Here is a 25642-nt window from a genome sequence, read left to right as displayed (position 1 = left end):
GGGTTAAAAGTCCAAACTCCCAGGACGGCTCGATGCCCAGACATCCAGCAACTCCCACGCGACTGGGCACCTTGCAGCTTCCCCCCCCCGCCCCGCTCCTCCTTCCTCGCGGTGGAATTGCTGACAAACTGCCGCTGTCTTCCCGCTGGGGGGGAATGGAGACATCCCAGATTTCTTCCACCCTTCCATCTGCGGGGGCCAGCCCGGTTCCAGTCCTTCCACCCTTCGGCCTTACCTTTATCAGGCCATGGGGCTTTCCCCTGCCCCGCCCAGCTCATTGCTGGGCAGGGGAGAGCCCACACTGCACGCTGACCGGAACCAAAGAGAGCGAGTTCCCCTGGGAATTCTGCTTTTAACCCTCTGTGTTCTCAGAGGCATGTCCACCTCTAATTGGACAATATCTAAATTGACCTCTTCCTTCCGGAAAAAATTCTCTTTCCGTGTCAAACCACAACAGCCAAAAATAAAAAATAGCTCAGAAGCACATAATGCATTTAACATAGAAAGGATAAGCAGAAGTTGTGCATTATATAGTACACGGGGAAAAAAAGGACATCAAAGTGGAAAAGGTTTGCTCCAATCCTCCCCAAACGTTATACATGACGATCTAGCTTCTACCCATCATGAAAAAAGGCTATGAAAAATTCCTACCCAAATTCATCAATTTGCATTTCTCACCAGCCAAACCAGCAGATGGTCCTAACCAAAATCCAGCAGAAGCTGCAAATGCTTTTTGTGCAACATGATTCTGATCCAACAGTCCTGCTCATGATTGGCATTAATACCTAGGAATACTGTAATATTTATTTATAACCTTACATTCATCTTCATTGCACTGTGGGGGCAGTTGCTCACAATTTTATAGTATCAAGTCCAAAGCTGTTTCTAGTGCTAGAAGCAGACATTCATTTCAATATTAGCACTCTGTGACTTCACTGCAGGACTTGGGAAAAGTACAAATTATTTCATCTGCTCTCTTGCTTTAATTTAAGAGCCGGACACTCCAAAAGAGGTTTGCTCCCCTTTTAATTTTATCCAATCTTTTTTCATCAACAAGGAGAGGCGAATGTGAGTAGGCACAAGGGAAAAATAACAAAAAACAAAAAACAAAAAAAAAAAGAAAAAGGAAAGGAAAGGAAAGAGCAGCAGGCATTAAATAGCGATAATCAGCAGGTACAAAGCTGCTGAACGCGGCGGCCTGCCCGCATCCAGGAGAACAAGCCCGGCCCAAGCCCCTCCCGCGATGGCCCCGCCTGTGGGGAGGCAGAGGGGGAGCGGCGGCCAAACCCCGCTGGGCTCAGCCTTTGCCCAGAAGAGAAGCCCGGCAGGGCGGGAGCTCGTGGAGCAGCTCTGGCCGCAGGTGGGAATCTCGGGCACTGCCCGGGAGCTGCGGCCCCTCGCCGGGAGCCTCCCCGCCCGCCCGGAGCCGCGGCGGTGCCGGCGCGGGCTCAGCGCGGCCTCCGCCGCCTCTCCCGCCCCGCGCCGCCTCCGCCGCTGCCGCGCGGCCGTTCCGGAGCCGCCGGGCTGCGCGGCCTCAAACGCTCTCCCCAGACGGGCCCCAGCCAGCTCCGGGCCCGTGCTGCCCGCAGGCCTCGGCAAAGGCACCCTCCGACACCTGGCCTGAGGGAACGCGGCTTCCCGGGCCGCTGCCGCCGCTGCTGCCGTCGGAAACGTGCCCGGAGCCGGCCCCTCTCAGGCAGGAGCCGGACAAGTGCGCGCCTCGTGCTGCCGCGGCTCTGCCGGCCCGAGGGAAAGGTGGGAGAGCGCAGCCTCGGGCCCTTGGAGAGCGCATCCCTTCACGGCGTGAGGGGCGGCTCCGTGACAACGGGCTCTGCGTGCTACTGCTGAACACCTCTTCCAATAAACCAGCTCTCGGTGCAAGGAAGAAATTGTATTGCTTCCTTTGTTTCCTATAAAAATGTCTTACACCGCTGGGGTACGGGACAAAATTCCATCAAGTACGACACTTGTGAAACAAGGCAAATGTATTTATTTACAGATTCTAACATCTTTAAAAACTACAACTTGCAAACATTGAAGCAAAACAAAGGTTTAATTGAGTAAAGAACTAGGGACATTATAATGAACAAGACTTTTAGTGGATAGTACAGCACATTCTATATCCTATTTATAAACAATTTTACTAATATTCCTATATTAGTAAGATATTTTATATACTACACTTACAGTCTATACTTAAAATGGAAACTCTTAAACATCTAAAATACAATGCGGATTGGGACAGGTAAACTATATAATCTAACAATGATTACTACTCTATTCCTTAGATTGAACTCTATGCGTACTTATATAGCATTAGATTTACTGTTTCAATAGCACTACTTCCTATTTATGAACAATTGAAATACTATTCTTATACTCTATACCTAAAATGAAAACTTCTTAACCGTCTACAATATAATCTGGTATTGGGAACATAAAATCACACAGCCTAAGAATGAATACTACTGTGTTCCCTGGCTGCAACTCTGTCCCAAAATTGCTTGTGGGAAGGGCTTGGAAGATGCGTTGACCATCCCTTCCAAACCCTCCTCTGACTTCTGCCGTGCTTCGACTCCAGACAGGCATCTGGAAGGCTGACTTGATCCAGCTTGTCAAAGAAGTCGGCTACGGCACGCATCCTCTTCCTCCTCGTCATCCTTCTCTTCCTTGTGGGCACCGCTGGAGCTCCTCCGCAGGCTGAGCTGTCGTTGGCAGACCTGTCCTGCTTGGGCAACCTGTAGACAGAAAAGAGCACCAGGAGAATCTCCACAGAGGGCCAGAACCACCACTGCTCAATGGCCCAGAAAAACAGGCTGTCCTCGGTGATCTTGGGCACCTCCTGGATCCTCTTCCCCATCTCCTGCAGCATGGCCATCTCCTGCTTGCGCTGCTCCTCGTGCTGGCGCAGGAGCTCCTCGGTGACCTCCACCGTCTGGTCATCCCTGCTACACAGGAACGAGAAGGCGCCCAGCATCACCACGATCTTGGTGAGAGTTCCACCGATGGTCTGCAGGAAGAGGGACAGAAGGGGCTCAGCAGGGCTGGGAGGGAGATGGCTCCTGGGCTAAGGGGCAGGACATGCAGGGCCCTGGGAATGCATGGGAGAGGGAGCTCAAGGGGAAGGTCAGGCCACATCCCTGCAGCCCCGTGGTGGCACCTGCTCTGCCCAAGGTGGCCCCTGCACCCTCACCCCTGCCCCAAAACTCACCATGGCTGCCGATCCTGCCGCCCCAACCCTTGTCTAGCAGAGCCTTCCTCTCGCCTGCTGCACTCGCCGCTGCCTCGAGACGCAGTGAGAGCCAACGGTACCGGCCGCTGTCCCTGGAGCTCCCGGGGACCCTTCCGTGGTTGCCAACGGTGATGCCGCTGAGCACGGAACCCAACGGCACAGCCTGGCCATGGCCCCTGGCCCTGGCTCTGCCCCAGGCAGGCCCAGAGCACCTGAAATCAGCCATCCACGTAGCCCGAGAGCCCCGGAGGCACCTCCTGGTGCCCCTATTACTGCTGTCTCTAACAGCTCATGAGATGGAGGGTAAAACCCCAAGGAAATTCTAGAGCACACAGCAGAACTTCTGGTGCAAAGGATCCCTTCGTATTTCAGTAGTTCTGTATCTGTAGGTTTATAGATATCTATATCTATATATCTTACATAAAGATACATTTATATCCCTAACCAAGCAGTTATTAGCATGCAGCTCTTTCATTAAACAAGACTTTTTTATTTTTAAAGCTTTTTTCCCCACCTTCCTTCACTTGCATACAGCAATGATTCTAAAAAGGGAACTTGACTATTTCTTAGTGAGCAACAGTGTACTGAAGGAAAACAATAAGATGTAATAGAAGTTACAGGAACAAACAAATATTCAATGGTCCAATTTGGAGCATATATGTTTGGAAAAACAAGCATAAAAGGAGATATCAAAAATATCACTTTTAAAAGTGTGGCACAAGGTTCATAAAATTTCTACTTTGTAACACTCTTGTCCACTTATATTTTTTTTTTAATGTTTATTTCTTCTCAGATATTTTTACTAAAAATAAAATATTTTAACAAGGCTTGTACAGCTTGATTGCAGATGAAGATGGCTAACTTCACAACTGAATTTCAATGAGCAGCAATTTCATCAGCTGATAAGTGTACCCAAATAAACAATGAGATTTTAACATGCATTAAACTGATTACAATGTACTATTGGGAAACAGGTTCTGAAACAGCCACCTAAGGCATAAAAATTGCGATTCAAATGGTGAACACAAGTGTAATTATGGGGTTTTTCCCAATACCTGTTCACAGGAACACGACAAATTAATGCAGTTGCTGAAACATTTTATAAGGAAGGATCCTTAAAAATTCCTCTTTTGAGATCTGTCTCCTCATAAAAGAGGTAGGATATCTTGTCAAACACTATGATTCTAATTCTGGAACAATGTGAATTCTTTACACTTTTCTTCAGAATGGTGATTTAGTGAAAGTAATCTGACAGGTTTGTTGAATATTTGAAAATCAGTTAAATATGTGAAAATTATAACACTTCAAAACAAACAGCATAAATAGAGAAAAAATAAACAGTACGGGCATTACTGACCTGACTTTTTCCCATCCTACTATAACTTACATGTTCAAATGTAAATTCATGACAGTTTGTCAATAAAAATACCAACTCCAGTGCCACAAGTAGGATGAAATTCCACGAACAGAAAGTTTAATCAGGTGGGAGTTTCCCCCTTCCCAGCGATGATTAGGTTAAAATACAACATTCCTTCACTATGTTCTAAACTACTCCAAATCCAAGTTCCAGGGCCAGCAGCCTTTGAACTGCGGAGGAAGCTCAGCTTTGAGCAGAATAATTCTCAGGTCTTGTGTGCTGCAATCATCGTTCTCCAAACCAGAAATTTGCTGCAGAAATGTTGTCAGTGCTTTCAATATAGCTCAACAAATCTCTTTCAAGGAGAAAGAATGATGTCACTTGAACATGAAGATAGCCGTCTGAAACACATCACTGGCTGCTGGACCATTACCTAACAATTATAAATGGCACAACATTAACTAGAAGGAAATGTCTGCGTATGTGCTCTCAGAGTCACCAACACTGGATCTCCTTCCGTAAATGTTTAATATTTTACCTTTAATTATGATTTACTATTTGATTTAATATTTAATTAACATAATTAATATTTATGAAGACTGGAAAGAGCTGTATTGTGCCTCGATCAAGTATGCAGGTGACCTAAAACTCTGTGGAGGAAAAGATTATGGCACGTGATGCAACTGAATTACGGTGACAGGGAAGCACTAGGAACCAGTCGTGGAACAGTGGGATTTCTGCAGTGTTTGTAAATATAGGTGTGTGTAGGTCTAGACCATTACAAACTCCCTGTCTCTATTCATATACACGCACCTACAGACCTGTATGCGTGCACAATTTAACTGTTCAAATACAGCTTTGGCACAAGTTGACCCTAATTACACTTTAAAGATTCTTGAGCAGAGAATTCTGCCTAAAGGAAGGAGGTAATGTAAGCAAAAGAGAAAGGCTGGGGGCTTAATTCCAAAGCATTCCTGGAAAAAAAAATCTCACTGATTCCACTTAGAATCTACACAATCCAGATACTGAAGGGATGTTTTTAGGCATAGTGAGGGTGGAGCAAAACACTGAAAGGTTAAGAGAGACAGGAGATAAGGACATTCTAACTGAACAGCAAGACAAAAAAGATCTAACATTTTTTCTTTCTGTCCAGTAAGTATCAAGTAACAAAATATTAACTGGAAGAAACAAAAAGCAGACTTTTCCAAAGTTTCAGACTACAGGCATGATGAGTCCCTAGAATAAAACCAGACTAAAATATCAGTAATATTAGTTTGTCTCCAACCTAGACCTCAGAAAACTAAAACAACCTAACCATGGGGAGTCAGAAAGGCTCTTGTAACACAGTGACAATCAGAATAACAATACCAAGCAACCAACCTTTTATGTAACACAGCTAACAAATAAATCAATCAATGAATACACATGTATGTTTGTACACATATACTGCAAATTGGGCATCCAGAGATTTAGGGTACAACTGCACAAATAGTGTAGAGGAAAACATCCGCAAGCAGTAAAATCGGCACAGAAGACAAAGCATGAAGAGCAGGCAGGAAGGATGTCCAGGAAAACCAAATTTATCCTGCAGAAAACGCAGAAAGTGTCTCATCAAACCAAAGTGATCCTGCGGAGTAAGGGAGAAGCATGCCTGGCAAAAACCAGAATTCCAAGACTACAAAGTGAAAAGAACTGTGACAAGATGCTGTGGGAAAAATAAACCACTAAGGACAGATGAAAAACTGCAGGCCGCAAAAACCAAAAAAATCCTCCTTCATTTCCAGCTTTTCTTGCTGATGAGCTTTCACCGCTGATTTCTGCAAGTGGGACCATCAAGGGCTATCAGTGCAGCCTGTATGGGACTGGGCCATGGGCTCCCTTCCACTGGCATTTTATGGGAAACTTAAGAACTCCTCCACTGGACACCTGTTGCTAACGACTGACAGCAATTAAGGACTACCCATTGCTCATGGTATTGTATTATTGCTGGATATCAATGTAATGAATCGTTGCTTTGAAATTGCCCTTATTTATTGGCTCTCTATGAACACTCCCTTTACTGCGGCCTCTTTCCCCCTGATACAGGCAAGGTGCAATGTACAGACACACACATGCATATATTCTATCGGAAAATTTCCTGTATTTATCTCCAAAGATAACATTTTGTAACAACTGGAAAAAATCCCAGGGAGTTTCTCACCATGTTTACATTGGTACTTAAAAGTTTTTAAAGCTACTTATAAGGATTTTTTCAGGTTGTGCTCCAAAGCATAACCTGAACAAGAACAAGAAACTCTGGAAATGGAATATTAACAAAATCACTAGTTCAGCACCATGTAAGAGCTCTGCTCTTCAGGAATATGAACCTAGTTTAAAAATGATGACTCCTACCCTCACCCTAGTAAACAAAATTGCATCTGTAACTGAAAAATTAAATGCAGAAACAGTCAGATGAAGTGTCATTAGCTACAATATTATGAAAGTGTCTCAGCTTGCTTTTATGAAGCGGGTCATTGTGTTGCCAAGATAATGTTTAGCCCCAGCCTGAGCTGAGTTAAACTCACAGAATGTGACATTTCTGCCTTGTTGAAAGGTAACAGGAGCAGATGTCCTCATGCTCAGTGCATGCCCTGTAAAAGGAAGAGGAGGACACAGGTTATATGCAGCAAATGCGTGTTTTGCTCAAAAAGGGGTTTCTGCTGGCTCAGAAGCAGCAGGCACTGGAAGGAAGCATCCACGGAAGGAAGGCCTTCCTTCATAGCCCCTGAATGGGACCTTAATTTACCATCTATGGTCACTTGAAGGTGTTTCTCAGGCTCCTCAAAAATGTGTGTTAATCCCTCTCTGGAAGTGTAAAAAAATATCTTCATATGCTTCAGGACACATTCATTTTGACAGGTAACATTTTTAAGGTCAGTCTGACAACCATAAAAGGAACTTGGTGAATACTTAATATCTTGTTTTCCCTTGTGCAGGCCGTTAATCCATTGGATTAATCTCATCTGCTACGTATTATTGGCTCTCACCCCTAATGAAGAAAGGATATAATCATAGCTGATAGCTGCAAGAGTTTTGTGCTGTGTTGTTTAACTTATTCTCCAATGTCATGGTTTGACACTGGCACAATGCCAGTGCCCCCATGAAAATGTGATCCCTCCCTTGAATGCTGTGAAGTGGAGTCTAGAACAGAGCAAATCAGGCCCAAGCTTAATAATAATAGAAAAAAACTGTATTAAACTACTACTACAAAAGAAAAGAGAAAACTAAAGAAGGAAAGAAAAACCACACAAAGATCAAATGAAAACCTTGCAAAACATTCCTCCCCCCACCACCCAACTTCAACAAACCACAGTGAGACACAATCTCGACCCCAATCAGGTTTCCACCCCCCCAAACAATCAATACTCAGTCCATCGAGGGAACAGAGTCTCTCCTGTGCCACAGACCCCCCAAGGAAACACAGCTCCACATCCTGTGCTTCCATGTCACACATGGCACCGCCCGGAGGAAAAGTTTGCCATGGTGACCCTTCTCCTTTCCATGCACAGTGCTCTCACCACCAAATGCATGGATGGACCGACTGCTTTTAGGATTTTTCCTTTCAAGGATGCCCTGCCAAGAGGGGAGAAAACAACAGTTCAGTTTTTCATTGTTTGGGACCACAGTCCCCCCCATTTTCCCCTGGGGCCGAGGGCTCAAGAACAGAGATCTTCTTCTCTTCTCTTTCCTTTCCAGGACAAGGGGGTGCCACCACAAACCCTCTAACCTTTTCTCTGTTCACTCCAATTTTGTCTTTTTTCCCAGCTGAAGCAGGTCTCTTGACTCACTGGCATCCTCCCAAAACACAGTCCCTCTTGGAGGAGAAGATTGGTTCAGGTTGTGGCTAACACGGAAAAGTCCAGCCAAAGCCACTCCTTGTCCCCCTTCCACCTAGAATTCCTCCTTCTAACATCCCAGGGTCCAAGGTGTCCCTCTTTCCTCTCTTTCAATTCGAGGAGGGGAAAGGAAAATTCACAAAGCTTTCATTTCTCAAGGAAGGGTTAAAAGTCCAAACTCCCAGGACGGCTCGATGCCCAGACATCCAGCAACTCCCACGCGACTGGACACCTTGCAGCTTCCCCCCCCGCCCCGCTCCTCCTTCCTCGCGGTGGAATTGCTGACAAACTGCCGCTGTCTTCCCGCTGGGGGGGAATGGAGACATCCCAGATTTCTTCCACCCCTCCATCTGCAGGGGCCAGCCCGGTTCCAGTCCTTCCACCCTTTGGCCTTACCTTTATCAGGCCATGGGGCTTTCCCCTGCCCCGCCCAGCTCGTTGCTGGGCAGGGGAGAGCCCACACTGCACGCTGACCGGAACCAAAGAGAGCGAGTTCCCCTGGGAATTCTGCTTTTAACCCTCTGTGTTCTCAGAGGCGTGTCCACCTTTAATTGGACAATATCTAAATTGACCTCTTCCTTCCGGAAAAAATTCTCTTTCCGTGTCAAACCACAACAGCCAAAAATAAAAAATAGCTCAGAAGCACATAATGCATTTAACATAGAAAGGATAAGCAGAAGTTGTGCATTATATAGTACAGGGGAGAAAAAAGGACATCAAAGTGGAAAAGGTTTGCTCCAATCCTCCCCAAAGGTTATACATGACGATCTAGCTTCTACCCATCATGAAAAAAGGCTATGAAAAATTCCTACCCAAATTCATCAATTTGCATTTCTCACCAGCCAAACCAGCAGATGGTCCTAACCAAAATCCAGCAGAAGCTGCAAATGCTTTTTGTGCAACCTGATTCTGATCCAACAGTCCTGCTCATGATTGGCATTAATACCTAGGAATACTGTAATATTTATTTATAACCTTACATTCATCTTCATTGCACTGTGGGGACAGTTGCTCACAATTTTATACTATCAAGTCCAAAGCTGTTTCTAGTGCTGGAAGCAGACATTCATTTCAATATTAGCACTCTGTGACTTCACTGCAGGACTTGGGAAAAGTACAAATTATTTCATCTACTCTCTTGCTTTAATTTAAGAGACGGACACTCCAAAAGTGGTTTGCTCCCCTTTTAATTTTATCCAATCTTTTTTCATCAACAAGGAGAGGCGAATGTGAGTAGGCACAAGGGAAAAATAACAAAAAACAAAAAACAAAAAAAAAAAAAGAAAAAGGAAAGGACAGGAAAGAGCAGCAGGCATTAAATAGCGATAATCAGCAGGTACAAAGCTGCTGAACGCGGCGGCCTGCCCGCATCCAGGAGAACAAGCCCGGCCCAAGCCCCTCCCGCGATGGCCCCGCCTGTGGGGAGGCAGAGGGGGAGCGGCGGCCAAACCCCGCTGGGCTCAGCCTTTGCCCAGAAGAGAAGCCCGGCAGGGCGGGAGCTCGTGGAGCAGCTCTGGCCGCAGGTGGGAATCTCGGGCACTGCCCGGGAGCTGCGGCCCCTCGCCGGGAGCCTCCCCGCCCGCCCGGAGCCGCGGCGGTGCCGGCGCGGGCTCAGCGCGGCCTCCGCCGCCTCTCCCGCCCCGCGCCGCCTCCGCCGCGGCCGCGCGGCCGTTCCGGAGCCGCCGGGCTGCGCGGCCTCAAACGCTCTCCCCAGACGGGCCCCAGCCAGCTCCGGGCCCGTGCTGCCCGCAGGCCTCGGCAAAGGCACCCTCCGACACCTGGCCTGAGGGAACGCGGCTTCCCGGGCCGCTGCCGCCGCTGCTGCCGTCGGAAACGTGCCCGGAGCCGGCCCCTCTCAGGCAGGAGCCGGACAAGTGCGCGCCTCGTGCTGCCGCGGCTCTGCCGGCCCGAGGGAAAGGTGGGAGAGCGCAGCCTCGGGCCCTTGGAGAGCGCATCCCTTCACGGCGTGAGGGGCGGCTCCGTGACAACGGGCTCTGCGTGCTACTGCTGAACACCTCTTCCAATAAACCAGCTGCCGGTGCAAGGAAGAAATTGTATTGCTTCCTTTGTTTCCTATAAAAATGTCTTACACCGCTGGGGTACGGGACAAAATTCCAAAGAGTACGCCACTTGTGAAACAAGGCAAATGTATTTATTTACAGATTCTAGCATCTTTAAAAACTACAACTTGCAAACATTGAAACAAAACAAAGGTTTAATTGAATAAAGCACTAGGGACATTATAATGAACAAGACTTTTAGTGGCTATCATAGGACATTTAGTTAGGTATTTTAGTTAGCTACATTTTTTACTTTAATAGCTCTAAATTCTACATCCTATTTTTAAACAATTTTACTAATATTCCTATATTAGTAAGATGTTCTATATAATACACTTATAGACTATACATAAAATGAAAACTCTTAAACATCTAAAATAAAATCTAGATTGGGAAAGGTAACCTATATAATCTAACAATGATTACTACTCTATTCCTTAGATTATACTCTAAGCATATTTATATAGCATTACATTTGCTGCTTCAATAGAACTACTTCCTAATTATGAACAATTGCATTACTATTCTTATACGCTATAGCTAAAGTAAAAACTTCTTAACCATCTAAAATACTATCTGCTATTGGGAACATAAAATCACACAGCCTAAGAATGAATACTACTGTGTTCCCTGGCTGCAACTCTCTCCCAAAATCGCTTGTGGGAAGGGCTTGGAAGATGCGTTGACCATCCCTTCCAAACCCTCCTCTGACTTCTGCCGTGCTTCGACTCCAGACACGCATCTGGAAGGCTGACTTGATCCAGCTTGTCAAAGAAGTCGGCTACGGCACGCATCCTCTTCCTCCTCGTCATCCTCTTCCTTGCGGGCACCGCTGGAGCTCCTCCGCAGGCTGAGCTGTCCTTGGCAGAGCTGTCCTGCTTGGGCAACCTGTAGACAGAAAAGAGCACCAGGAGAATCTCCACAGAGGGCCAGAACCACCACTGCTCAATGGCCCAGAAAAACAGGCTGTCCTCGGTGATCTCGGGCACCTCCTGGATCCTCTTCCCCATCTCCTGCAGCATGGCCATCTCCTGCTTGCGCTGCTCCTCGTGCTGGCGCAGGAGCTCCTCGGTGACCTTCACGGTCTGGTCATCCCTGCTACACAGGAACGAGAAGGCGCCCAGCATCACCACGATCTTGGTGAGAGTTCCACCGATGGTCTGCAGGAAGAGGGACAGAAGGGGCTCAGCAGGGCTGGGAGGGAGATGGCTCCTGGGCTAAGGGGCAGGACATGCAGGGCCCTGGGAATGCATGGGAGAGGGAGCTCAAGGGGAAGGTCAGGCCACATCCCTGCAGCCCCGTGGTGGCACCTGCTCTGCCCAAGGTGGCCCCTGCACCCTCACCCCTGCCCCAAAACTCACCATGGCTGCCGATCCTGCCGCCCCAACCCTTGTCTAGCAGAGCCTTCCTCTCGCCTGCTGCACTCGCCGCTGCCTCGAGACGCAGTGAGAGCCAACGGTACCGGCCGCTGTCCCTGGAGCTCCCGGGGACCCTTCCGTGGTTGCCAACGGTGATGCCGCTGAGCACGGAACCCAACGGCACAGCCTGGCCATGGCCCCTGGCCCTGGCTCTGCCCCAGGCAGGCCCAGAGCACCTGAAATCAGCCATCCACGTAGCCCGAGAGCCCCGGAGGCACCTCCTGGTGCCCCTATTACTGCTGTCTCTAACAGCTCGTGAGATGGAGGGTAAAACCCCAAGGAAATTCTAGAGCACACAGCAGAACTTCTAGTGCAAAGGATCCCTTCGTATTTCAGTAGTTCTGCTTCTGTAGGTTTATCGCTATCTATATCTATATATCTTACATAAAAATACATTTATATCCCTAACCAAGCAGTTATTAGCATGCAGCTCTTTCATTAAACAAGACTTTTTTATTTTTAAAGCTTTTTTCCCCACCTTCCTTCACTTGCATACAGCAATGATTCTAAAAAGGGAACTTGACTATTTCTTAGTGAGCAACAGTGTACTGAAGGAAAACAATAAGATGAAATAGAAGTTACAGGAACAAACAAATATTCAATGGTCCAATTTGGAGCATATATGTTTGGAAAAACAAGCATAAAAGGAGATATCAAAAATATCACTTTTAAAAGTGTGGCACAAGGTTCATAAAATTTCTACTTTGTAACACTCTTGTCCACTTATATTTTTTTTTTAATGTTTATTTCTTCTCAGATATTTTTACTAAAAATAAAATATTTTAACAAGGCTTGTACAGCTTGATTGCAGATGAAGATGGCTAACTTCACAACTGAATTTCAATGAGCGGCAATTTCATCAGCTGATAAGTGTACCCAAATAAACAATGAGATTTTAACATGCATTAAACTGATTACAATGTACTATTGGGAAACAGGTTCTGAAACAGCCACCTAAGGCATAAAAATTGCGATTCAAATGGTGAACACAAGTGTAATTATGGGGTTTTTCCCAATACCTGTTCACAGGAACACGACAAATTAATGCAGTTGCTGAAACATTTTATAAGGAAGGATCCTTAAAAATTCCTCTTTTGAGATCTGTCTCCTCATAAAAGAGGTAGGATATCTTGTCAAACACTATGATTCTAATGCTGGAACAATGTGAATTCTTTACACTTTTCTTCAGAATGGTGATTTAGTGAAAATAATCTGACAGGTTTGTTGAATATTTGAAAATCAGTTAAATATGTGAAAATTATAACACTTCAAAACAAACAGCATAAATAGAGAAAAAATAAACAGTACGGGCATTACTGACCTGACTTTTTCCCATCCTACTATAACTTACATGTTCAAATGTAAATTCATGACAGTTTGTCAATAAAAATACCAACTCCAGTGCCACAAGTAGGATGAAATTCCACAAACAGAAAGTTTAATCAGGTGGGAGTTTCCCCCTTCCCAGCGATGATTAGGTTAAAATACAACATTCCTTCACTATGTTCTAAACTACTCCAAATCCAAGTTCCAGGGCCAGCAGCCTTTGAACTGCGGAGGAAGCTCAGCTTTGAGCAGAATAATTCTCAGGTCTTGTGTGCTGCAATCATCGTTCTCCAAACCAGAAATTTGCTGCAGAAATGTTGTCAGTGCTTTCAATATAGCTCAACAAATCTCTTTCAAGGAGAAAGAATGATGTCACTTGAACATGAAGATAGCCGTCTGAAACACATCACTGGCTGCTGGACCATTACCTAACAATTATAAATGGCACAACATTAACTAGAAGGAAATGTCTGCGTATGTGCTCTCAGAGTCACCAACACTGGATCTCCTTCCGTAAATGTTTAATATTTTACCTTTAATTATGATTTACTATTTGATTTAATATTTAATTAACATAATTAATATTTATGAAGACTGGAAAGAGCTGTATTGTGCCTCGATCAAGTATGCAGGTGACCTAAAACTCTGTGGAGGAAAAGATTATGGCACGTGATGCAACTGAATTACGGTGACAGGGAAGCACTAGGAACCAGTCGTGGAACAGTGGGATTTCTGCAGTGTTTGTAAATATAGGTGTGTGTAGGTCTAGACCATTACAAACTCCCTGTCTCTATTCATATACACGCACCTACAGACCTGTATGCGTGCACAATTTAACTGTTCAAATACAGCTTTGGCACAAGTTGACCCTAATTACACTTTAAAGATTCTTGAGCAGAGAATTCTGCCTAAAGGAAGGAGGTAATGTAAGCAAAAGAGAAAGGCTGGGGGCTTAATTCCAAAGCATTCCTGGAAAAAAAAATCTCACTGATTCCACTTAGAATCTACACAATCCAGATACTGAAGGGATGTTTTTAGGCATAGTGAGGGTGGAGCAAAACACTGAAAGGTTAAGAGAGACAGGAGATAAGGACATTCTAACTGAACAGCAAGACAAAAAAGATCTAACATTTTTTCTTTCTGTCCAGTAAGTATCAAGTAACAAAATATTAACTGGAAGAAACAAAAAGCAGACTTTTCCAAAGTTTCAGACTACAGGCATGATGAGTCCCTAGAATAAAACCAGACTAAAATATCAGTAATATTAGTTTGTCTCCAACCTAGACCTCAGAAAACTAAAACAACCTAACCATGGGGAGTCAGAAAGGCTCTTGTAACACAGTGACAATCAGAATAACAATACCAAGCAACCAACCTTTTATGTAACACAGCTAACAAATAAATCAATCAATGAATACACATGTATGTTTGTACACATATACTGCAAATTGGGCATCCAGAGATTTAGGGTACAACTGCACAAATAGTGTAGAGGAAAACATCCGCAAGCAGTAAAATCGGCACAGAAGACAAAGCATGAAGAGCAGGCAGGAAGGATGTCCAGGAAAACCAAATTTATCCTGCAGAAAACGCAGAAAGTGTCTCATCAAACCAAAGTGATCCTGCGGAGTAAGGGAGAAGCATGCCTGGCAAAAACCAGAATTCCAAGACTACAAAGTGAAAAGAACTGTGACAAGATGCTGTGGGAAAAATAAACCACTAAGGACAGATGAAAAACTGCAGGCCGCAAAAACCAAAAAAATCCTCCTTCATTTCCAGCTTTTCTTGCTGATGAGCTTTCACCGCTGATTTCTGCAAGTGGGACCATCAAGGGCTATCAGTGCAGCCTGTATGGGACTGGGCCATGGGCTCCCTTCCACTGGCATTTTATGGGAAACTTAAGAACTCCTCCACTGGACACCTGTTGCTAACGACTGACAGCAATTAAGGACTACCCATTGCTCATGGTATTGTATTATTGCTGGATATCAATGTAATGAATCGTTGCTTTGAAATTGCCCTTATTTATTGGCTCTCTATGAACACTCCCTTTACTGCGGCCTCTTTCCCCCTGATACAGGCAAGGTGCAATGTACAGACACACACATGCATATATTCTATCGGAAAATTTCCTGTATTTATCTCCAAAGATAACATTTTGTAACAACTGGAAAAAATCCCAGGGAGTTTCTCACCATGTTTACATTGGTACTTAAAAGTTTTTAAAGCTACTTATAAGGATTTTTTCAGGTTGTGCTCCAAAGCATAACCTGAACAAGAACAAGAAACTCTGGAAATGGAATATTAACAAAATCACTAGTTCAGCACCATGTAAGAGCTCTGCTCTTCAGGAATATGAACCTAGTTTAAAAATGATGACTCCTACCCTCACCCTAGTAAACAAAATTGCATCTGTAACTGAAAAATTAAATGCAGAAACAGTCAGATGAAGTGTCATTAGCTACAATATTATGAAAGTGTCTCAGCTTGCTTTTATGAAGCGGGTCATTGTGTTGCCAAGATAATGTTTAGCCCCAGCCTGAGCTGAGTTAAACTCACAGAATGTGACATTTCTGCCTTGTTGAAAGGTAACAGGAGCAGATGTCCTCATGCTCAGTGCATGCCCTGTAAAAGGAAGAGGAGGACACAGGTTATATGCAGCAAATGCGTGTTTTGCTCAAAAAGGGGTTTCTGCTGGCTCAGAAGCAGCAGGCACTGGAAGGAAGCATCCACGGAAGGAAGGCCTTCCTTCATAGCCCCTGAATGGGACCTTAATTTACCATCTATGGTCACTTGAAGGTGTTTCTCAGGCTCCTCAAAAATGTGTGTTAATCCCTCTCTGGAAGTGTAAAAAAATATCTTCATATGCTTCAGGACACATTCATTTTGACAGGTAACATTTTTAAGGTCAGTCTGACAACCATAAAAGGAACTTGGTGAATACTTAATATCTTGTTTTCCCTTGTGCAGGCCGTTAATCCATTGGATTAATCTCATCTGCTACGTATTATTGGCTCTCACCCCTAATGAAGAAAGGATATAATCATAGCTGATAGCTGCAAGAGTTTTGTGCTGTGTTGTTTAACTTATTCTCCAATGTCATGGTTTGACACTGGCACAATGCCAGTGCCCCCATGAAAATGTGATCCCTCCCTTGAATGCTGTGAAGTGGAGTCTAGAACAGAGCAAATCAGGCCCAAGCTTAATAATAATAGAAAAAAACTGTATTAAACTACTACTACAAAAGAAAAGAGAAAACTAAAGAAGGAAAGAAAAACCACACAAAGATCAAATGAAAACCTTGCAAAACATTCCTCCCCCCACCACCCAACTTCAACAAACCACAGTGAGACACAATCTCGACCCCAATCAGGTTTCCACCCCCCCAAACAATCAATACTCAGTCCATCGAGGGAACAGAGTCTCTCCTGTGCCACAGACCCCCCAAGGAAACACAGCTCCACATCCTGTGCTTCCATGTCACACATGGCACCGCCCGGAGGAAAAGTTTGCCATGGTGACCCTTCTCCTTTCCATGCACAGTGCTCTCACCACCAAATGCATGGATGGACCGACTGCTTTTAGGATTTTTCCTTTCAAGGATGCCCTGCCAAGAGGGGAGAAAACAACAGTTCAGTTTTTCATTGTTTGGGACCACAGTCCCCCCCATTTTCCCCTGGGGCCGAGGGCTCAAGAACAGAGATCTTCTTCTCTTCTCTTTCCTTTTCAGGACAAGGGGGTGCCACCACAAACCCTCTAACCTTTTCTCTGTTCACTCCAATTTTGTCTTTTTTCCCAGCTGAAGCAGGTCTCTTGACTCACTGGCATCCTCCCAAAACACAGTCCCTCTTGGAGGAGAAGATTGGTTCAGGTTGTGGCTAACACGGAAAAGTCCAGCCAAAGCCACTCCTTGTCCCCCTTCCACCTAGAATTCCTCCTTCTAACATCCCAGGGTCCAAGGTGTCCCTCTTTCCTCTCTTTCAATTCGAGGAGGGGAAAGGAAAATTCACAAAGCTTTCATTTCTCAAGGAAGGGTTAAAAGTCCAAACTCCCAGGACGGCTCGATGCCCAGACATCCAGCAACTCCCACGCGACTGGACACCTTGCAGCTTCCCCCCCCGCCCCGCTCCTCCTTCCTCGCGGTGGAATTGCTGACAAACTGCCGCTGTCTTCCCGCTGGGGGGGAATGGAGACATCCCAGATTTCTTCCACCCTTCCATCTGCAGGGGCCAGCCCGGTTCCAGTCCTTCCACCCTTTGGCCTTACCTTTATCAGGCCATGGGGCTTTCCCCTGCCCCGCCCAGCTCGTTGCTGGGCAGGGGAGAGCCCACACTGCACGCTGACCGGAACCAAAGAGAGCGAGTTCCCCTGGGAATTCTGCTTTTAACCCTCTGTGTTCTCAGAGGCGTGTCCACCTTTAATTGGACAATATCTAAATTGACCTCTTCCTTCCGGAAAAAATTCTCTTTCCGTGTCAAACCACAACAGCCAAAAATAAAAAATAGCTCAGAAGCACATAATGCATTTAACATAGAAAGGATAAGCAGAAGTTGTGCATTATATAGTACAGGGGAGAAAAAAGGACATCAAAGTGGAAAAGGTTTGCTCCAATCCTCCCCAAAGGTTATACATGACGATCTAGCTTCTACCCATCATGAAAAAAGGCTATGAAAAATTCCTACCCAAATTCATCAATTTGCATTTCTCACCAGCCAAACCAGCAGATGGTCCTAACCAAAATCCAGCAGAAGCTGCAAATGCTTTTTGTGCAACCTGATTCTGATCCAACAGTCCTGCTCATGATTGGCATTAATACCTAGGAATACTGTAATATTTATTTATAACCTTACATTCATCTTCATTGCACTGTGGGGGCAGTTGCTCACAATTTTATACTATCAAGTCCAAAGCTGTTTCTAGTGCTGGAAGCAGACATTCATTTCAATATTAGCACTCTGTGACTTCACTGCAGGACTTGGGAAAAGTACAAATTATTTCATCTACTCTCTTGCTTTAATTTAAGAGACGGACACTCCAAAAGTGGTTTGCTCCCCTTTTAATTTTATCCAATCTTTTTTCATCAACAAGGAGAGGCGAATGTGAGTAGGCACAAGGGAAAAATAACAAAAAACAAAAAACAAAAAAAAAAAAGAAAAAGGAAAGGACAGGAAAGAGCAGCAGGCATTAAATAGCGATAATCAGCAGGTACAAAGCTGCTGAACGCGGCGGCCTGCCCGGATCCAGGAGAACAAGCCCGGCCCAAGCCCCTCCCGCGATGGCCCCGCCTGTGGGGAGGCAGAGGGGGAGCGGCGGCCAAACCCCGCTGGGCTCAGCCTTTGCCCAGAAGAGAAGCCCGGCAGGGCGGGAGCTCGTGGAGCAGCTCTGGCCGCAGGTGGGAATCTCGGGCACTGCCCGGGAGCTGCGGCCCCTCGCCGGGAGCCTCCCCGCCCGCCCGGAGCCGCGGCGGTGCCGGCGCGGGCTCAGCGCGGCCTCCGCCGCCTCTCCCGCCCCGCGCCGCCTCCGCCGCTGCCGCGCGGCCGTTCCGGAGCCGCCGGGCTGCGCGGCCTCAAACGCTCTCCCCAGACGGGCCCCAGCCAGCTCCGGGCCCGTGCTGCCCGCAGGCCTCGGCAAAGGCACCCTCCAACACCTGGCCTGAGGGAACGCGGCTTCCCGGGCCGCTGCCGCCGCTGCTGCCGTCGGAAACGTGCCCGGAGCCGGCCCCTCTCAGGCAGGAGCCGGACAAGTGCGCGCCTCGTGCTGCCGCGGCTCTGCCGGCCCGAGGGAAAGGTGGGAGAGCGCAGCCTCGGGCCCTTGGAGAGCGCATCCCTTCACGGCGTGAGGGGCGGCTCCGTGACAACGGGCTCTGCGTGCTACTGCTGAACACCTCTTCCAATAAACCAGCTGCCGGTGCAAGGAAGAAATTGTATTGCTTCCTTTGTTTCCTATAAAAATGTCTTACACCGCTGGGGTACGGGACAAAATTCCAAAGAGTACGCCACTTGTGAAACAAGGCAAATGTATTTATTTACAGATTCTAGCATCTTTAAAAACTACAACTTGCAAACATTGAAACAAAACAAAGGTTTAATTGAATAAAGCACTAGGGACATTATAATGAACAAGACTTTTAGTGGCTATCATAGGACATTTAGTTAGGTATTTTAGTTAGCTACATTTTTTACTTTAATAGCTCTAAATTCTACATCCTATTTTTAAACAATTTTACTAATATTCCTATATTAGTAAGATGTTCTATATAATACACTTATAGACTATACATAAAATGAAAACTCTTAAACATCTAAAATAAAATCTAGATTGGGAAAGGTAACCTATATAATCTAACAATGATTACTACTCTATTCCTTAGATTATACTCTAAGCATATTTATATAGCATTACATTTGCTGCTTCAATAGAACTACTTCCTAATTATGAACAATTGCATTACTATTCTTATACGCTATAGCTAAAGTAAAAACTTCTTAACCATCTAAAATACTATCTGCTATTGGGAACATAAAATCACACAGCCTAAGAATGAATACTACTGTGTTCCCTGGCTGCAACTCTCTCCCAAAATCGCTTGTGGGAAGGGCTTGGAAGATGCGTTGACCATCCCTTCCAAACCCTCCTCTGACTTCTGCCGTGCTTCGACTCCAGACAGGCATCTGGAAGGCTGACTTGATCCAGCTTGTCAAAGAAGTCGGCTACGGCACGCATCCTCTTCCTCCTCGTCATCCTCTTCCTTGCGGGCACCGCTGGAGCTCCTCCGCAGGCTGAGCTGTCGTTGGCAGACCTGTCCTGCTTGGGCAACCTGTAGACAGAAAAGAGCACCAGGAGAATCTCCACAGAGGGCCAGAACCACCACTGCTCAATGGCCCAGAAAAACAGGCTGTCCTCGGTGATCTCGGGCACCTCCTGGATCCTCTTCCCCATCTCCTGCAGCATGGCCATCTCCTGCTTGCGCTGCTCCTCGTGCTGGCGCAGGAGCTCCTCGGTGACCTTCACGGTCTGGTCATCCCTGCTACACAGGAACGAGAAGGCGCCCAGCATCACCACGATCTTGGTGAGAGTTCCACCGATGGTCTGCAGGAAGAGGGACAGAAGGGGCTCAGCAGGGCTGGGAGGGAGATGGCTCCTGGGCTAAGGGGCAGGACATGCAGGGCCCTGGGAATGCATGGGAGAGGGAGCTCAAGGGGAAGGTCAGGCCACATCCCTGCAGCCCCGTGGTGGCACCTGCTCTGCCCAAGGTGGCCCCTGCACCCTCACCCCTGCCCCAAAACTCACCATGGCTGCCGATCCTGCCGCCCCAATCCTTGTCTAGCAGAGCCTTCCTCTCGCCTGCTGCACTCGCCGCTGCCTCGAGACGCAGTGAGAGCCAACGGTACCGGCCGCTGTCCCTGGAGCTCCCGGGGACCCTTCCGTGGTTGCCAACGGTGATGCCGCTGAGCACGGAACCCAACGGCACAGCCTGGCCATGGCCCCTGGCCCTGGCTCTGCCCCAGGCAGGCCCAGAGCACCTGAAATCAGCCATCCACGTAGCCCGAGAGCCCCGGAGGCACCTCCTGGTGCCCCTATTACTGCTGTCTCTAACAGCTCATGAGATGGAGGGTAAAACCCCAAGGAAATTCTAGAGCACACAGCAGAACTTCTGGTGCAAAGGATCCCTTCGTATTTCAGTAGTTCTGCTTCTGTAGGTTTATCGCTATCTATATCTATATATCTTACATAAAAATACATTTATATCCCTAACCAAGCAGTTATTAGCATGCAGCTCTTTCATTAAACAAGACTTTTTTATTTTTAAAGCTTTTTTCCCCACCTTCCTTCACTTGCATACAGCAATGATTCTAAAAAGGGAACCTGACTATTTCTTAGTGAGCAACAGTGTACTGAAGGAAAACAATAAGATGTAATAGAAGTTACAGGAACAAACAAATATTCAATGGTCCAATTTGGAGCATATATGTTTGGAAAAACAAGCATAAAAGGAGATATCAAAAATATCACTTTTAAAAGTGTGGCACAAGGTTCATAAAATTTCTACTTTGTAACACTCTTGTCCACTTATATTTTTTTTTAATGTTTATTTCTTCTCAGATATTTTTACTAAAAATAAAATATTTTAACAAGGCTTGTACAGCTTGATTGCAGATGAAGATGGCTAACTTCACAACTGAATTTCAATGAGCGGCAATTTCATCAGCTGATAAGTGTACCCAAATAAACAATGAGATTTTAACATGCATTAAACTGATTACAATGTACTATTGGGAAACAGGTTCTGAAACAGCCACCTAAGGCATAAAAATTGCGATTCAAATGGTGAACACAAGTGTAATTATGGGGTTTTTCCCAATACCTGTTCACAGGAACACGACAAATTAATGCAGTTGCTGAAACATTTTATAAGGAAGGATCCTTAAAAATTCCTCTTTTGAGATCTGTCTCCTCATAAAAGAGGTAGGATATCTTGTCAAACACTATGATTCTAATTCTGGAACAATGTGAATTCTTTACACTTTTCTTCAGAATGGTGATTTAGTGAAAGTAATCTGACAGGTTTGTTGAATATTTGAAAATCAGTTAAATATGTGAAAATTATAACACTTCAAAACAAACAGCATAAATAGAGAAAAAATAAACAGTACGGGCATTACTGACCTGACTTTTTCCCATCCTACTATAACTTACATGTTCAAATGTAAATTCATGACAGTTTGTCAATAAAAATACCAACTCCAGTGCCACAAGTAGGATGAAATTCCACGAACAGAAAGTTTAATCAGGTGGGAGTTTCCCCCTTCCCAGAGATGATTAGGTTAAAATACAACATTCCTTCACTATGTTCTAAACTACTCCAAATCCAAGTTCCAGGGCCAGCAGCCTTTGAACTGCGGAGGAAGCTCAGCTTTGAGCAGAATAATTCTCAGGTCTTGTGTGCTGCAATCATCGTTCTCCAAACCAGAAATTTGCTGCAGAAATGTTGTCAGTGCTTTCAATATAGCTCAACAAATCTCTTCCAAGGAGAAAGAATGATGTCACTTGAACATGAAGATAGCTGTCTGAAACACATCATTGGCTGCTGGACCATTACCTAACAATTATAAATGGCACAACATTAACTAGAAGGAAATGTCTGCGTATGTGCTCTCAGAGTCACCAACACTGGATCTCCTTCCGTAAATGTTTAATATTTTACCTTTAAGTATGATTTACTATTTGATTTAATATTTAATTAACATAATTAATATTTATGAAGACTGGAAAGAGCTGTATTGTGCCTCGATCAAGTATGCAGGTGATCTAAAACTCTGTGGAGGAAAAGATTATGGCACGTGATGCAACTGAATTACGGTGACAGGGAAGCACTAGGAACCAGTCGTGGAACAGTGGGATTTCTGCAGTGTTTGTAAATATAGGTGTGTGTAGGTCTAGACCATTACAAACTCCCTGTCTCTATTCATATACACGCACCTACAGACCTGTATGCGTGCACAATTTAACTGTTCAAATACAGCTTTGGCACAAGTTGACCCTAATTACACTTTAAAGATTCTTGAGCAGAGAATTCTGCCTAAAGGAAGGAGGTAATGTAAGCAAAAGAGAAAGGCTGGGGGCTTAATTCCAAAGCATTCCTGGAAAAAAAAATCTCACTGATTCCACTTAGAATCTACACAATCCAGATACTGAAGGGATGTTTTTAGGCATAGTGAGGGTGGAGCAAAACACTGAAAGGTTAAGAGAGACAGGAGATAAGGACATTCTAACTGAACAGCAAGACAAAAAAGATCTAACATTTTTTCTTTCTGTCCAGTAAGTATCAAGTAACAAAATATTAACTGGAAGAAACAAAAAGCAGACTTTTCCAAAGTTTCAGACTACAGGCATGATGAGTCCCTAGAATAAAACCAGACTAAAATATCAGTAATATTAGTTTGTCTCCAACCTAGACCTCAGAAAACTAAAACAACCTAACCATGGGGAGTCAGAAAGGCTCTTGTAACACAGTGACAATCAGAATAACAATACCAAGCAACCAACCTTTTATGTAACACAGCTAACAAATAAATCAATCAATGAATACACATGTATGTTTGTACACATATACTGCAAATTGGGCATCCAGAGATTTAGGGTACAACTGCACAAATAGTGTAGAGGAAAACATCCGCAAGCAGTAAAATCGGCACAGAAGACAAAGCATGAAGAGCAGGCAGGAAGGATGTCCAGGAAAACCAAATTTATCCTGCAGAAAATGCAGAAAGTGTCTCATCAAACCAAAGTGATCCTGCGGAGTAAGGGAGAAGCATGCCTGGCAAAAACCAGAATTCCAAGACTACAAAGTGAAAAGAACTGTGACAAGATGCTGTGGGAAAAATAAACCACTAAGGACAGATGAAAAACTGCAGGCCGCAAAAACCAAAAAAATCCTCCTTCATTTCCAGCTTTTCTTGCTGATGAGCTTTCACCGCTGATTTCTGCAAGTGGGACCATCAAGGACTATCAGTGCAGCCTGTATGGGACTGGGCCATGGGCTTCCTTCCCCTGGCATTTTATGGGAAACTTAAGAACTCCTCCACTGGACACCTATTGCTAACGACTGACAGCAATTAAGGACTACCCATTGCTCATGGTATTGTATTATTGCTGGATATCAATGTAATGAATCGTTGCTTTGAAATTGCCCTTATTTATTGGCTCTCTATGAACACTCCCTTTACTGCGGCCTCTTTCCCCCTGATACAGGCAAGGTGCAATGTACAGACACACACATGCATATATTCTATCGGAAAATTTCCTGTATTTATCTCCAAAGATAACATTTTGTAACAACTGGAAAAAATCCCAGGGAGTTTCTCACCATGTTTACATTGGTACTTAAAAGTTCTTAAAGCTACTTATAAGGATTTTTTCAGGTTGTGCTCCAAAGCATAACCTGAACAAGAACAAGAAACTCTGGAAATGGAATATTAACAAAATCACTAGTTCAGCACCATGTAAGAGCTCTGCTCTTCAGGAATATGAACCTAGTTTAAAAATGATGACTCCTACCCTCACCCTAGTAAACAAAATAGCATCTGTAACTGAAAAATTCAATGCAGAAACAGTCAGATGAAATGTCATTAGCTACAATATTATGAAAGTGTCTCAGCTTGCTTTTATGAAGCGGGTCATTGTGTTGCCAAGATAATGTTTAGCCCCAGCCTGAGCTGAGTTAAACTCACAGAATGTGACATTTCTGCCTTGTTGAAAGGTAACAGGAGCAGATGTCCTCATGCTCAGTGCATGCCCTGTAAAAGGAAGAGGAGGACACAGGTTATATGCAGCAAATGCGTGTTTTGCTCAAAAAGGGGTTTCTGCTGGCTCAGAAGCAGCAGGCACTGGAAGGAAGCATCCACGGAAGGAAGGCCTTCCTTCATAGCCCCTGAATGGGACCTTAATTTACCATCTATGGTCACTTGAAGGTGTTTCTCAGGCTCCTCAAAAATGTGTGTTAATCCCTCTCTGGAAGTGTAAAAAAATATCTTCATATGCTTCAGGACACATTCATTTTGACAGGTAACATTTTTAAGGTCAGTCTGACAACCATAAAAGGAACTTGGTGAATACTTAATATCTTGTTTTCCCTTGTGCGGGCCGTTAATCCATTGGATTAATCTCATCTGCTACGTATTATTGGCTCTCACCCCTAATGAAGAAAGGATATAATCATAGCTGTTAGCTGCAAGAGTTTTGTGCTGTGTTGTTTAACTTATTCTCCAATGTCATGGTTTGACACTGGCACAATGCCAGTGCCCCCATGAAAATGTGATCCCTCCCTTGAATGCTGTGAAGTGGAGTCTAGAACAGAGCAAATCAGGCCCAAGCTTAATAATAATAGAAAAAAACTGTATTAAACTACTACTACAAAAGAAAAGAGAAAACTAAAGAAGGAAAGAAAAACCACACAAAGATCAAATGAAAACCTTGCAAAACATTCCTCCCCCCACCACCCAACTTCAACAAACCACAGTGAGACACAATCTCGACCCCAATCAGGTTTCCACCCCGCCAAACAATCAATACTCAGTCCATCGAGGGAACAGAGTCTCTCCTGTGCCACAGACCCCCCAAGGAAACACAGCTCCACATCCTGTGCTTCCATGTCACACATGGCACCGCCCGGAGAAAAGTTTGCCATGGTGACCCTTCTCCTTTCCATGCACAGTGCTCTCACCACCAAATGCATGGATGGACCGACTGCTTTTACGATTTTTCCTTTCAAGGATGCCCTGCCAAGAGGGGAGAAAACAACAGTTCAGTTTTTCATTGTTTGGGACCACAGTCCCCCCCATTTTCCCCTGGGGCCGAGGGCTCAAGAACAGAGA

The 25642-nt window shown here is 45.1% G+C and overlaps 1 protein-coding gene and 2 long non-coding RNA genes across 5 annotated transcripts; all 3 read right to left on the bottom strand.

Annotated features, from left to right (window-relative positions):
- Positions 1-5100: 5100 nt before the first annotated feature.
- On the bottom strand, positions 5101-9453 carry LOC146766409 (uncharacterized). The gene is made up of 2 exons (XR_014957865.1): positions 7375-9453; positions 5101-7219 (listed from the first exon to the last, which is right to left on the bottom strand). It is a non-coding gene; the product is annotated as an uncharacterized LOC146766409 (long non-coding RNA).
- Positions 9454-10375: 922 nt separating this feature from the next.
- On the bottom strand, positions 10376-18211 carry LOC146766408 (uncharacterized). 3 transcript variants are annotated; one of them, XM_085589561.1, is made up of 3 exons: positions 16049-18211; positions 15828-15893; positions 10376-13696 (listed from the first exon to the last, which is right to left on the bottom strand). In XM_085589561.1, the coding sequence occupies exon 3, from the start codon at positions 11649-11651 to the stop codon at positions 11130-11132; it is 522 nt and encodes a 173-aa protein (XP_085445687.1). In that variant the 5' UTR covers positions 11652-13696; positions 15828-15893; positions 16049-18211; the 3' UTR covers positions 10376-11129. The 3 variants fall into 3 exon arrangements, with proteins under 3 accessions (XP_085445687.1, XP_085445686.1, XP_085445685.1); XM_085589560.1 differs by having other exon boundaries at positions 15828-18211; XM_085589559.1 differs by having other exon boundaries at positions 10376-15893.
- Positions 18212-23381: 5170 nt separating this feature from the next.
- LOC146766407 (uncharacterized) lies at positions 23382-24858 on the bottom strand. Its single transcript, XR_014957863.1, has 2 exons — positions 24721-24858; positions 23382-24565 (listed from the first exon to the last, which is right to left on the bottom strand). It is a non-coding gene; the product is annotated as an uncharacterized LOC146766407 (long non-coding RNA).
- Positions 24859-25642: the final 784 nt, after the last annotated feature.

This window comes from Lonchura striata, chromosome 11 (assembly GCF_050655825.1).
Source record: "Lonchura striata isolate lonStrDom1 chromosome 11, ASM5065582v1, whole genome shotgun sequence".
In the NCBI taxonomy this organism is placed as follows: Eukaryota; Metazoa; Chordata; class Aves; order Passeriformes; family Estrildidae; genus Lonchura; species Lonchura striata.
This window is presented reverse-complemented; position numbering and strand designations above follow the sequence as displayed.